At 42.2% G+C, this 15,000-nt stretch overlaps 1 protein-coding gene across 1 annotated transcript; it reads left to right on the top strand.

Moving 5' to 3' along the window:
- The first annotated feature begins 1,135 nt into the window (after nt 1-1,135).
- LSMEM1 (leucine rich single-pass membrane protein 1) lies at nt 1,136-12,015 on the top strand. Its single transcript, XM_065423523.1, has 4 exons — nt 1,136-1,154; nt 2,995-3,126; nt 8,163-8,297; nt 11,795-12,015. The coding sequence occupies exons 1-4, from the start codon at nt 1,136-1,138 to the stop codon at nt 12,013-12,015; spliced, it is 507 nt and encodes a 168-aa protein (XP_065279595.1).
- Nucleotides 12,016-15,000: the final 2,985 nt, after the last annotated feature.

The following is a 15,000-nucleotide window of genomic DNA, read 5'->3' as shown; positions in this document are numbered from 1 at the left end:
CTTGATTTTATTCTTTAAGAATTTTTAGGTACTTATTTTACAAAGTGGTAACATTACAAAAAATAACTTGCATTTAAAAGTATTAAGTTATGATATTTTAATGCTTATGAGGTGGTGGCCTCTAAGCAATGTTAAAATACAAATTACAATGACTAATTTAAAAGCTATGAGGGTTAGTTTAGCCTTGTGAAACTAATTAATAGTTAGGAGGCCAGAGATGCTGATATCTTGTTTGTTTCAAGGTGCTGATGTGGAAATAAATCATAAAACAGAGCATTCATAGCATGCTGTTCTTATGTACAGAAAGTGTGTACAGTGGGGAAATTGCTTCTAAATACTTAATTACAAAAATCTACAACTTGTGAATTTAACATGTATCTAAAACTATCAAATCAGTTACTTACATTTATTAGAGCTCAAGTCTTTAGGAGAGTCTTCCTTAAAGTTGTTGCAAGGAAGTCTAACCAAAATGGAAAACGTTCAGGGAAAACAACTGCCCTTCTGAAGCTAAAAATAGCAAGAGGCCCTTGTTTGTGAGAGGTGGTGAATCTGTAGAACACTGCATAACTGTGTCCGTAAGAAATACAGCTGGGCATGGATGTGGTCATATGGAGATATCAAAGACCGTAAATATATAGCTACTAGAAGTTGTTACCTTATACATTCTAGTGCATAGAAGCCATCTGTCCTGAATTACTGTTGCATATATAAAAGCTACTGGATTGAGGTGATTGGTTGCAATTCTAGCTTTTTCACCTTATTTTTGTATTTTTTCAGTAACTGCTCAGAATGAAAAAAGAAAAAGGAGCTGTACTCATTTTCATGTCATTTCCCCTCAATTGAATAAAGACTTTACTCTTTCTGTCCAGGTATTTACAGAGCCATCAGTCTTCTTTTCCCTTAAGAGTGCTAGTCCCCTTTTCAAAAGCACCTGAACTAGTTAGGAGCCTAAGTTTCACTGAAAATCAATGAGTAGTTATTTGGCTGTGTCCCCAACTTTGGGAGCGATGTAGAGCAGCGTGGGTTGGCATGATGCTCTGAGTATCTGCTCCTGCGCGTGCCTGACAGGAAACAGCCCCAGTTTTCCCCATGGCACTTATTAAAATGTTGGTACAGAGGGAACCTGCTCTTCAGGATGTCATACTATGGAAAGGGTGAGTCAGGAAACTTGCCAGTTGGGTTTGGTAACTGAGTCACCCAGGCATACAAGCTTTTATCAGGCCTTTACCATACCGAAGCCCATAAAAGTCTACTCAACATTACCATTTATGCTGGTAATCTTTCAGCACTGGTACCCACGCTACTCTGGGTAAAGTTCAAAAGTACATTTTCTCTAGGCACATGAGCCTGAAAAGGTCCCATGTGCCTAGAGAAAATGTACTTTTGAACTTTACCCAGAGTAGCGTGGGTACCAGTGCTGAAAGATTACCAGCATAAATGGTAATGTTGAGTAGACTTTTATGGGCTTCGGTATGGTAAAGGCCTGATAAAAGCTTGTATGCCTGGGTGACTCTGGACAGCTCTACTCCCTCTATAAATATCTTTCTCCATAACTCTGTGTATTTGTTAAAACACATGTGATTCACATTTTCCAAGCAATGGGGCTTTCTATCCCAGATGCAGAGAAGCCATCGGGACAGCTAAATCCCTTCTAATTCTTTCTTAAAGGTGAGGGAATAAGAGTTTTTATACTCTGCAATGACATCAGAAGGGGCCCACAGTTAGTCTAGCAGTCTCTTTTGGGCCTGGTAGCTGCAGTTTCAAATTCCTTATTAGCAGAGATAGAGCTGGAGCCTCACATCTCTGGGTGTTTGAAAATTGATAAGAAGTAATCCACTCTATATACATAGGATGTGATTTCTAAATGTCATTTTGTTAATTTGTGAATGTAAATTTCTAACACTTCCAAGGGACTTGTACTCATTGAGAGCTAAGCCCACGGCAAAGATGAGGTGTTAAAGGGTATGTCTACACTGCAATTAGAAACCCATGGCTGGCCCATGCCAGCTGACTCAGGCACATAGTGTTCAGATAAAGGGGCTGCCTAATTGCAGCACAAGCTCTGGGACCCTCCCACCACACTGGGCCCTAGAGCCCAGGTTCCAGCCTGAGCCTAAATGTCCACACAGCAATTAAAGAGCCCCTTAACCTGAGTCAACTGGCACAGGCCAGCCGTGGGTTTTTAAATGCAGTGTAGACCTATCCAAAGTTAAGCCGAATATCAGAGAATACCAGAACAATTACTTTAAAGCATGGAAATAGTCTGTTTTTTCGTCAAGAATTGTCTCACCTTCTTTGGAAAGGCACAGGCCTATGCTACCAGCCCAGACCCTTTTCAAAGTAGGTCCTGTGTGTCAACCAAATCTAAAGTAAAGAAAGAAGAGCAATTATGGCAAGCTATAACTTTTTGCTGACCACCCCGACCCCAATCATTTGTTTAACCAAGAAAAAACAAGCCACAGTGATGTATCAATATTTATAAGCAAATTAATGAGCTTGTCATTGTAACCCTTCTCCTTCACTCCCCTACCTGCTCCCTTCGTTTTTACTTATCTCATATCCCTACTACTTAGAGTGTGAGATGATCAGGGGAGAGACTAGGGACTTTTGCCATTGACTTCAATGGGTCCAGGGTTTCACCCTGTGTTATTGGTCTGTAAAGTACCTTCCAGGCTTTGGATGTTATACAAATAAGTAATAATTTACACCTGAATCAATGCAGGAGCTAGAAAGGTGGAACAGTGTACTACAATATTCTGATGTGGCGATGGACTTTCACACTTGGGGATCTCGAACAATAAACTAGAAATGTTAACTAGTGAGTTGCTCACAACTCATATTGGTCCTATCCTGAAAGGTTCTGAATATCTCCTACAACGACCTAATCATCCTCAACTCCCACTGATTTTAGTGAGAGTTAAGGGAGCTCAGCATCTCACAGGATCAGGCCCCTTAACAGTAGTCGTTATTTCCAATATCCATGTTTTCTTTTAGGTACAATGGAGAGTTCTTCTCTGGAAATTGACTTACTTGATACCAATGAAGAAGGAAAACTTTATGTGGTTGATTCCTTAAACAACCTAAACAAACTGCATCTATGTTCCGATGGATCTCAACACCTGTTAAGTATGTATGCCAGATAATGCTTGGCAACTATTCTCAATATACACTGTGTCAAAAAAAAAAAAAGAAGAAGAAACTAATGTACAGATGTATTTGATAATTTAAACTAATGCTTATCCTGGGATTTATTTACCATATAAATACATGCACTACATGTTTTAACAAAATGGGCCAGATTCCCAGCTGGTGTAAATCCAAATGATGTATTTCCACTGATGTCAACAGCACTATGTCAATTTACAACAGCTAAGGATCTGGCTTAATAAATGCACTTCAACTCAGGCATTTAAATGAAATTGAATTCTGATAAGAGATAGCTATGACAAAAATGACCAGCACAACTGGAATCATGTGCACAGAACACACAGGACCAGTGGTCTAACTACTCCAGTAACCTGTCTGTGACAGTTGCCAGTACCAGATTCTTGTTGGCAGCGTCCACAACAAGGCTAAGTATTTTCTGTGGAAACTGAGCTACCCTTCCACTACAAGCTGGGCTCTTCACGTCATGGCTGAGGCACACGGGTGGGACATTGTAGTAAGCCTGCACCATCATTCCCAATATGTATCCATTCTGGGAATAAAAATGATGACCTCTCTCTTCTGTCTGGCAATTTTCACAATTACTAAAATACACATAAAAGCTTAAAAGGAAAAAAAAAAAGCGGCAACTGAAATTGTGATCCTGTTTTTGCTTTTAAGGAATGACTATCACCTGATGATCCCAGCCAGTTTCCTGAGGTATTCGATGAACCTTCTTTAGATCTTAATTCAGGGAACTTATTTCAAACAGATTCAGAATTGTACTATCCTCCTGATTTTATTGCTTTTATTCACTTTATCTTTGACTCACACATGGCAACAAGACTATTTTTAGCCAACAATATTCGAGATGTGTTTGACTCTTTTGTGATCTGAAAGCACTTTATAAGTGGCAGTTTCTTGGCAGCATTCCACATTGTTATTTAAGGAGATACAGTATTCTGTAGTTTTCTCCTTAGTTTAGCAGCACAATTTGTACTTTTGAAATTTGGCTGAAGAGTAGCTGTACAGGAAGAATCATAATCAACTAGGCTTCAAATAGGACAAAAATGCAGATAGCCACTCAACCACCACCTTGCTTGATTTTATACATGTATGAATAATACTGGGAGAAATGGTATAGGTGACACTTGAGGTTTGATGCAAGAGGAGTTAGAAAGACATCAACATCTTAGCCCAGGGGTTGAATATTTTTCTGATGTTAATTACTATAGTGGTGCAGCTGCCAGACACCAAGATCCCATATTGAAAATTATAGAAATCTGCCATAGTATTGTCTTATGTAGGCGATTCTCATTTTAACAAGAACAAGAAATGGCACAGAATGAATCAGTTCTAGTGTCAGATCATTTCTCTTTTGCCTATCTAGAGTCTCCCTGTAATTTTTAATGGATGTTATTCTTCACTTCTGGACTAAATTGTTATGCAGTACTCTTGGTGCTGTTAAACAGTTACCTACAGGTGGCTGCATTTCAGCAGAAAATGAAAGCAGTGCTATGTATAGTTTGTACACCAATTTGGCTCTTTCTCTATGACATATTTTAGATGTTTCTTTAATGCTTGGAGTTTTATGTAAGTATCTGATTGCCCTCACACCAGTAGAATATATTCCAAGAGACTGCACTATTTACAATCCTCAGCTGCTGTACCAAGAAATGTGTTATATTCTGGATCTCTTTGTTACAGAACTATTAAGATCACAGAATCATAGGACTGGAAGGAACCTCAATAGGTCATCTAGTCCAGTCTCCTGTGCTGAGGCAGAACTCAGTATTATCTAGACCTCCCTGACAGGTGTTTGTCTAACCTGTTCGTAAAAACCTCCAATGATGAAGATTCCACAACCTCCTTAGGTAATTTGTTCTACTATCCTTACAATCAGGATTTTTTTCCTAATGTCAACCTAAATTTCCCTTGCTGCAGTTTAAGCCCATGGCTTCTTGCTCTGTCCTCAGTGGCTAAGGAGAACAATTTATCACCCTCCCTTTTATAACAACCTTTTACATACTTGATGAGTGTTGTCATGCTCCCCCTCAGTCTTCTCTTCTCCAGTTTTTTCAATCTTTCCTCAAAGGTCATGTTTTCTAGACCTTTAATCCTTTTTATTGCTCTCCTCTGGACTTTCTCCAATTTGTCCACATCTTGTGCACCCACCTTATAGTAGCTTCGTCTGGGCTATATTTCTCTAGTTTGTCTATGAAAAAGTCCTGTGAGATGGCATCAAAAGCCATACTCAAGTCAAGCTATACCACATCTACTGCTTCCACCCCATCCTTGAATTGTATGAGCATTTTTCACCCTCTGGTAATCATTAAAAATACATGGGACAGTGCTACCATTTTCTACAGAAAATGCCAGATCTAGGTTTAAAAAAAAAAAAGACGTTTCAACAGTGCTTGTGATGCAGTACCCATGGCATTCCTTTAGCTCAGTAGCTTAATATGATCTGACATAACCAAACCTAAGGCAACACATTAGCCATAATTATAAAGTAGTTTTAAAAAGAAAGGGCTTCTAATTTTGGTAGGCGCTCCACACCAATTATTTTTTGCTTCACAACATAAAATGTTCTCATTGTTTGCAGTTTGGCAGGAATCCTTGTTCACTGGTTACTTACAATAGCGTAAGCTGGCACATTTGGCCAGTTGGCTAGTAAGAAGCGTTCATTAGGCAGAGCAGACAAGTGGTATTTATGAGAATTCTATTCATAGCTTGCAATGCTTGAGAGACTGTGAAAGCAGCTCCCCCATCATTATTATTCTGGCTATGAAGCAATATCTGTGGTGGAGGCATTTAGTACAAATTGTATTTGTTATGAAGGCTGAGGGCATGATAAAAAAAAAAATATTAAAAGGCTGCAGACTTTACTTTATCTCCAGGCAGGAACACATTAAATGCAATAAAGGACAGCAAAAATACTCCCGGGGATCTCTGACTAGTTCAGTGAACTCCCAAACCATGGGTTTACTCATCATCAAAGTGCTGTTATGGCATATACAATCCTTTTTCTTCTTTATCACCATCAGCTTAATTGCAATGCCCTTCAAGAGTCTTACCAGATTCAACACAACATCAATGGAAACTTGGAAATACATTTTTCATAGTTGATAATTATATGAAAATGTGATTTCTGTCACAGCTTCAGTGTAACCCCATCTTTAACCTCCCCAATGAGTCTGCTCAAGGACTGCCAGCTCCAGTCTCAAGCCTCTAGCCTTCAGCTTTCTATGAGCAGAGATGCACATCCATCCTCTTTCCAGACTGGGATTTTAGACTGAGAGTCATAGATTCCAAGGCCAGAAGGAACCATTGTGATCATCTAGTCCAGTGGTGGGCAACCTGCAGCCCGTGGGCCACATGCGGCCCATCAGGGTAATCCACTGGCGGGCTGCGAGACAGTTTGTTTACATTGACCGTCTGCAGGCACAGCTGCCCGCAGCTCCCAGTGGCCGTGGTTCGCTGTTCCCAGCCAATGGGAGCTGTGGGAAGTGGCGTGGGCCACAGGGACATGCTGGCCGCCGCTTCCCACAGCTCCCATTGGTCGGGAATGGTGAACCACGGCCACTGGGAGCTGCGGGCGGCTGTGTCTGCAGATGGTCAATGTAAACAAACTGTCTTGTGGCCCGCCAACAGATTACCCTGATGGGCTGCGGGCTGCAGGTTGACCTCTTATCTAGTCTGACCTCCTGTATAACACAGGCCACAGAACTTCCCCAAAAGGTTTCCTAGGGCAAATGCTGCCCAAATGGGAAACTAAGGTTCACACAAAACTCTCAGTTGTGTTCAGGAATTCTGAAGAGGATTCAAACCCTGGTTCCCACTATCTTCCCTACCCCTAGGCCCATATCCACTCCACACTTAGCTGTTATATTTTTATGAGGGACCTGTCCTTTCACCCACCAAAGTTTCTAAAGAGCAGCAAGCTGGTTTGCCCCACAAATTTCAGGGAAGGAGTGGCTAACTGGTTGTCCTTTAGTCCCCCTTCTTGCATCTGCAGGAGGAGTGGCAAGTGGGCATACCTTTCACTGCCATGCCAAATGTGCTCAGTTTATATATACTAGATCTGGCTGGACAAGACAATTCCATTTCATGACAACTTTTGAGGTCTCAAAAATTGTTTTCATTCTGCATAGGAACAAACCAAAACATTCCGAATGTTTTCACAAAATGGAATTGTGTTGGAAAAAAAGGCCATTTGCAGATCCCCAAAATGTCAGTTTTCTATTTGCATGTCCCGTTCTCTCTGTTTTCCTGGAAGTGCCAGGAGAGTCCATCCTGGACCTTGTAAACCTGGCAAGCAAAAACTTCACCAAACTCCATACATCTCTACAAAATGTTTCCATTTCAGTGAAACAATATATTTAAAGAAAATGTCCCAACAAGCTCTAATATAGTCTAACTTCCAGCCCTGCCCATTCAGCCTAAACCTGGGAAAGTAAAACTGGATTCTTCCTTTCTCATGTTACATTGCAAGAAATAAGGGTTCTGCAGGCTAAATTAGGCTCTCAGTCTGTGCAGGCCCATTGCTGTCAGCAGAGTTGCACAGGTGTAACTGACGGGAAGTTAGCTAGCCAGACAGTTGATGATTCACAATTTGGAAAGGAATGTTGCTCACACTTTCTTAGCTGTATGGCTCCTGTGGTTATCAGGAGTGAAAAGCAGCAAAATATTTGTTGTCACTAAGGTGAGCCACTATAACTCTGAATACATAAAGGGAGCGGATCTGTTAAGTAAGCACTGCCATTTTTACATATCTCCTTTTTGGAATAGGACTGCAATTTAACAGGAGACAGCTAAAGTTATTAATAACATGGTGCCTGTATCCTGCTTAGAAACAAAGATGGATCCAAGTCAGAAAGGTTGGACTTGGCTCTGAACATTCTCAAAGTTTGGGTATATTCTGGCTTGTCTCTGCTTAGAACCAGAGGCATTTTGTTATTTATTTTCCTAATAACCTCCCATCAATTTCATATCGGAATATTATTTTCATTCCATAGCAGCCCAGGAAGAAGAGAACACTGGCGGTTTTATGACATGGAGCAGCATAAGTTGCCAACATTTGTTCTTCGTCACACTGATCATTATTTTGATTGTCAGTTTGGCGCTTGTTTCATTTGTAATATTCTTAACAAGTAAGTAAAGCATTTATGATTCTTGTAAATAACATGGCCTGTCAAGGGAAGAAAGTGTTGGAATATATTGGGCTACATTGTAACAAGCTATTGTAACACTTGGATTAGTAATTGGCATTAGGCATTGAATCTGTGGAACCTCTGGATCTAAAAGCATGAGCTTCTAGTCCAGTAGTTCTCAACCTATTTACAATTGTGGGCCATATATGCAGCCCATAATGTTTTATGTGTGCCGCATCCAATACTACCTGTATGGCCCTGAGGATGTCACGTGGGCCACAGCTCCATGCTGATTGGGCTGCAAGTGGCCTGTGGGCCTCAGGTTGAGAACCATTGTTTTAGTTCCTGAGCTAAGGGGACTAGAAGCCACTTCTGAGGTTGCAGACTTACAAACCCCTCAGATCCAACTACTAGAGTGGGCTAGAAAGCCACACTGTGTAAGCAGGAGCTACACTATTGTATTGGATCATTTAAATATTTTGCATTTTTGAATGCTGTGCAATGCAGCCCTGCACTGGGAAGGCTAGTGATGTTTCTTAGGGTATGTCTACACTACCCGCCGGATTGGCGGGCAGCAATCGATCCAGTGGGGGTCGATTTATCGCATCTAGTCTAGACGCGATAAATCGACCCCCAAGCGCTCTCCTGTCGACTCCTGTACTTCACCGCCGCAAGAGGCGCAGGCAGAGTCGACGGGAGCGGCAGCAGTCGACTCACCACAGTGAAGACATCCCGGTGAGTAGGTCTAAGTACGTCGACTTAAGCTACGTTATTCATGTAGCTGAAGTTGCGTAACTTAGATCGATCACCCCCAGTGTAGACCAGGCCTTACAAACTAAAACCTCGATAAGTGGTGTCCCAAGATGGGAGAGTTAGATACCTCCTGAGATGGGAAGTGACAGATGTTCACTGGAATGTGTCTTGACAGGGAGGCCAGAGAATTATTCAGACTTGCTTACTTAGCCCCAGAACAAGGATGTGGGTGGCTCTCTCCCTAGCACTGCAACAGTGTCAAACTCGAATCCATTCCCTCAGGACAAGGGATAGAAATTAATTAAGCTAAAAATGTCTTGTAAAGGGGCTGTTGCTGTGTGCTAACTTATCTGACTTAAACAAGGCTGGCAGGGCAACCTTTAAAAAGCTAGCAGATGTATTGGAGCATAAGCTTTCGTGGGTGAATACCCACTTCGTCAGACGCAGCTTATGCTCCAATACATCTGTTAGTCTTAAAGGTGCCACAGGACTCTCTGTTGCTTTTTACAGATCCAGACTAACACGGCTACCCCTCTGATATTTAAAAAGTTAGTTTCTTTCCATGCTACTTCATCAGCCAAGCCCAACAACAGGTTATCAGTGTGACCCACACCTTAAAGGAGGATTTTAAACAACCTGCATTTAATCTTGACATGATAAGAACAGTAGTTGAAATATAGCTCAGCAGTGCTAGGCTGCGGTTCCTGGAAATGACTGTAAAGCAGAGTGTTTCCTTTTCAAGTAGATTGTATTGTTGGGGCATGTTTTGAAAACATCTTTTTCTTCTCCAGAAGAATTTTGTTCCTGGTGTAATTCCATTAAGGCTGATGGAGTAACATGGGTGTGTGTGTGAATTTAGGTTAGTTCAGTGTGTGTTATTCAGAGAGGGCTTCAGATTCCAGTGCTAAGAGCTGAGTGGAAATAATCTGGAACAAAGAATTCCCCAAACAAAAGGAGCCTGAATAATCAGATGCAATCTCAGAATTGGCTAATAGCATCACCTCTGTGGGGATAATTATCCATTTATTGCAGGGGTGGCCAACCCTGAGCCTGAGAAGGAGCCAGAATTTACCAATGTACATTGCCAAAGAGCCACAGCAATATGTCAGCAGCCTCCCGCCCCCATCAGCTCCTTACCCCCCGCTCCCAGCACCTCCTGCCCACCGGCAGCCCTGCCAATCAGCGCCTCCCCCTCCCTCCCCGTACCTTCTGATCAGCTGTTTCGTGGTATATAGGAGGCTCTGGGAGGGAGGGGAAGGAGGAGGAGCGAGAGCATGTGGCAGAGTCAGGGGTTGAGCAGTGAGCACCCTCTGGCACATTGGAAAGTTGGCACCTGTAGCTTCAGCCCCGGAGTCGGTGCCTATATAAGGAGCCACATGTTAATCTCTGAAGAGCCGCATGTGGCTCTGGAGCCACAGGTTGGCCACCCCTGATTTATAGGGGCTGGTAATGCTGCCAACCAAACAGCCACAGGCTACCTCTGAATCACAGGGACCCACCAGTTTGGTTTTCACTGCTCATGATGTGGTGTTAGATAGGATGAGGTGCATTCTGCTAACTGAGGATGCTGTGGCGAGACGAACTTGAGGCCCTTTGGCAGCAGGATGTTTCCCCCTATGTCGTGGCTCTAGCTGGGGCACATCACAGGTTCCTCACTCTCTTTTATTAACAGGAAACTTTCATCCACTGGTCCCTGAACTGCCTCCACTAACGGCAGTTCTGGATTCGTAACAGAGCCTGCTGGCAAAGCAGAGAACTGTCAGGGAAGTAAAGGCTGCACAGGGAATCTTGGATGTTGTACATGGGAAGCCCAATTAAATTGCTTTACGATGACCCCAAATGTGCTTAAACAGGATGTGTCCCTGTTGCAAGTATTGGCTTTATATTATGTATAACTGAGTGAGTAATGTTGCTGTGTAATGACTAGGTAGCAGAGAGGGTAAGGGACCCACTACTACAGTTAATTACAGGAGTTCTTCTTGGACCCAAAGGGGTAGAGGCCTGTTTTTTGGGAGCTGAAGTTCCAAGGTTTTTCTCCCAGCCATGAGGTTTATCTAGCGTTATGTCTGTAATCCGCAGACAGAGTCATCAAGGATTGGCACCCTGCTGTTGGATTTAAGCTCCTATCAAACTCAGAACCTTGGGGAAAGTTTTGTCTAATTAGATAAGGCCCAAGTACATAATGTACTGGGCTTGATAGATATAGAAAAATAAACGAGTGATATCATTCTTTTGTGTTCCACAGAGAGGATGAGAGGCTATTAATACTAGGAGTTCTCTTTTAACTCAGATGGTAGAGGCCTGTGTTTTGGGAAATGAAGGGTTCTGGTTCTAATCCTAAATCTCTGTGATTTATTTAGGGATTGTGCCCAAAGGGACGTATGAATGTGTTGTGTCCAGACATAGGGATAAATCTTACAAACCTTAAATAAGCAAATCTTCTATGGATGGTAATGAGAGGGTTGCCCACCTGAAGACTGTATATGCTGACTCTTAAGCAGTATGTTTTATTCCATTATACTACACCAGAATGAAAAACAAAAATCGATTGTAAAAGAATTCAGTCAGCCCATAACTTCTCCATACACAACCTTTTCCAACTAAGCTTCTGAACTTGCTATCATGTTGTTATGTCTCTGAGCAGAATAATTTCCCATTCAGTTTCCCACAGGGATGCACCAAGTGACAATGATCCACTTGGTTTAAATGTTACCAGTTTAACATAATGTCCTTTCCTTTTAAAGTTCACACTGGCAACAAGATGGATGAAGTGACAAGCAGACTAGCATTTGAAAGGAAGAACACAGAAGATCTTAAGAATATAAACAATATGATATTAAAGCATCTAAACCAATCAGGAATTATGGAGAAGGAAGAAAATCTCTTCACAGGTCAAACACCATCCACTCCTTATCTTCGTAACTATTTATTTCCCCGTTCAAAGCTGGAAGCAACAGTGCAGTAGATCCCCTGTGCAATGAAAACTATTCTCTCAGTCTATTCATTTGCTTTCAACTGTACTCCCATGTAACCAGGTGGGTTATTTAATTATTCAGATTTAGCAGGTGCCATAACAACACTTGAAAAGCAACCTGAAGAGAATGGAGCTATTAACACTGCACAGATTTACATCCACCTAGCTTGAATATATGGATGATACAACATGTTTAGCTCTGGCATTTGACTCTGAAATGCTTCACTACGGCCCCACTCCTGCAAATAGCTCTATGTGAGCAAAGTATCTTGCAGGATCTGGGCCCAAATTTCTAATAGCTTCTAAATTTAAAACAGAAAATAGTACCTGATCCTGGTTTATATGTGTAAAGTTCTGCAGGATTGGGCAATTAGGCTTGGCTCCTGGAATTTACAATGAATGGGATGGACTGTCAATGGGTCTCCATGCATAGGCGCCAACTCCGTGGGTGCTCCAGGGCTGGAGCACCCACGGAAAAAAATTGGTGGGTGCTCAGCACCCACCGGCAGCTCCGCCCCACCTCCACCTCCACCTCCTCCGCGAGCACACCGCCGCATCCTGCTTCTCCCCCCTCCCTCCCAGTGCTTGTGCCGTGAAAAAGCTGATTTGCGGGTCAGGGAGGGAACGAAGCGCGCTGAGGGGAAGAAGCGGGGCCAGGGCAGGGATTTGGGGAAGGGATCCAATAGGGGTAGGGAGGGGGTGGAGTTAGGGCGGGGACTTTGGGGATGGAATGGGGGCGAGGCCAGGGGCGGAGAAAGGGTGGAGTTGGGGCGGGGCCAGGGGCACCCACTGGCCCCCGAGAAAGTTGGTGCCTATGTCTCCATGTGGTCGTAGGGTCAGGGCCTCTAGGTTTTACTGCCCACAAAAGCAAATGGCTGTTTTTCTATTAGAGAACAATTCAGTTTTCAGTGAGAAGTGGTTGAACTCAGATCCTGCTCAGTGTGTCTTTTTATCCAGAGTAAGTTCTACATTACTTGTATATTGTTTGTATTAAGAGGATTACACAACTTCTAAAATATTCCTGATTCTGCCACGTGGCCTGATGTTTTACTACTGCTTCACTAAAAATATCAACATGCTGCTTAGTTTAAAACATCAAAACCTTAAAAAAAAAAAAAAAAATTCTGTAACATGACAAGTCCAGGCCAGGCTGGTAATGACTGAAGGTGATTGTCAATTGTTTGTGGCTTCATGTGTGAAATGATGTTACCCCAAAATTTGGACCCAAGGCACCCCAATAATTGCCTGCCTATAATTGTAAACCAATTGTTAATTTGGCCCACTTCAATGGGTAACAGGAGGTGGGCCGCCCTAGAGGAATTGCCAGGGTTTTACCAGGGAGTTTGTCTCTGACCCTCAGAGGGCTCCCCAGAACAGACTGTGAGAGGATACGGATACAGCCTTCTGCTCAAAGGATTGGCACTCAAGCAGTAATTCTTCAAAAACAAAATATTTATTTTAAAGGAAATAATCAGTTACAATACACTTAATAATCAAGAAAGAATACACTGCAATACATGACACATTTCTAAATGTAATGCAATTGTGTTATGCAATCATATACTAAGGCGACGCAATAGACTACACAAACCATATAGCACATACAATGTTGCATGATACAGTACACATTGACCCCTTATACATATGTATCAAGCCTTAATACAATGCTGCAATATAATATTAAACCTATTACAATGTAACACACAGATCCCATATACATAGGTATAAAGCAACATTACACCTTAAAGAACATTACTAAATAATAACATTCTATGTGTGGTGATCAAGCAATCATAGAATGGGTGGGGTAAAATCCATTCAGACGCAGGCATCCAGCTTTATTTACAATCATACCCATGCATTCCTTATAATTAAGAAGGAATTATACTTACTCTCCTTCTAGAATCCCTTTGTACTATCTATGTTCCTTCTGCTCTGTCTCTGGTGGTGGCACGTTCTCTGCTCACTGCTGTTTTGCTGTGCTTCTTCTGCTCCACTCACACACCCACACAAAAGCCAGCCAACTCTCTGCCTTATATACGATTTTTGGCCTTCTCTGATTGGCTGCTTTCTCAATTCCAGCTATTAGCATAGATCCTCCCAGTGGGGCAATACCTGCTTAGCCAATCAGCTCTACCTGTCATGAACCAGCTGAACCTAGTTGAGATCCTGCTCCTGACCCCTCCCTTCAAGTATTCTGGAGTGAACTCAGCCTTACCCTGTTTAACTTTATTTCACCCTAGTCGCCTGTCTGCTATTGGTCAATTTGAGCTGAGTCCTCCATTTTGATTTTTCTAATGTAAAAACATTGCTGTCGCCATTTTAGATTTCTAGTGATACCTACTCATTTATTACTTATCAAAAGCCTTAAATCTTTCACTAACTACATTTTTATGTATGTTTAAGTATTATGATCCTGTCACCACTTTTGTTATGATAATTGGGAGAGGTGAATTTTATGATGTTTTCTGCCCCTTTTTGCATGCTTTCAGCTACATAGTTGGGTGCTATTCTTGGTGCTGCTGATTTTCTTACACAGTATAGAGCAGTTAAAAGCCTCTTGTATCAATGAGCTGGTGGGACTCAGTCTGGTTCCTAGCAGACTAATGTCCACCGCACAAAGGGCATTAATTGGCTGTTCTTAGTGGTATTTGTTACCAATTTCAGCAGAAAGATCAAGTACTACTGACTGATTTTATGAGGCGATCCCAGGAAGTGTGCAGCACTTCACAGGATGAACCTGGAGCCTGAAGTGCCCTCTTATCCCAAATGTGGTCTCTCCAGGTTAGGGCTGATGCCCATTGAAATGATAATGGCTAGAAGGAGAGAACTTGCACTGTTGCTACCTTTGTCATACCTGCTCTGTGGATAAATAATAGATTTCAGCCCTCAGGGTTTTCAGTATGGCACCTTTCACATACACTAAACAGACTTTAACTTCTTTAAAAAGATGCATAATATAGTTGAAGTGCAAAA

This window comes from Emys orbicularis, chromosome 1 (genome assembly GCF_028017835.1).
Source record: "Emys orbicularis isolate rEmyOrb1 chromosome 1, rEmyOrb1.hap1, whole genome shotgun sequence".
Classification (NCBI taxonomy): Eukaryota; Metazoa; Chordata; order Testudines; family Emydidae; genus Emys; species Emys orbicularis.
Note: the sequence above shows the minus strand (reverse complement) of the source record. Positions and strands in the feature narration are given on the sequence as shown.

Coding starts and splice junctions, on each gene's coding strand:
- LSMEM1 (XM_065423523.1), top strand. Junction 3,127..8,162: donor TGGATCTCAACACCTGTTAA/GTATGTATGCCA, acceptor TTCATTCCATAG/CAGCCCAGGAAGAAGAGAAC. Junction 8,298..11,794: donor ATTTGTAATATTCTTAACAA/GTAAGTAAAGCA, acceptor TTCCTTTTAAAG/TTCACACTGGCAACAAGATG.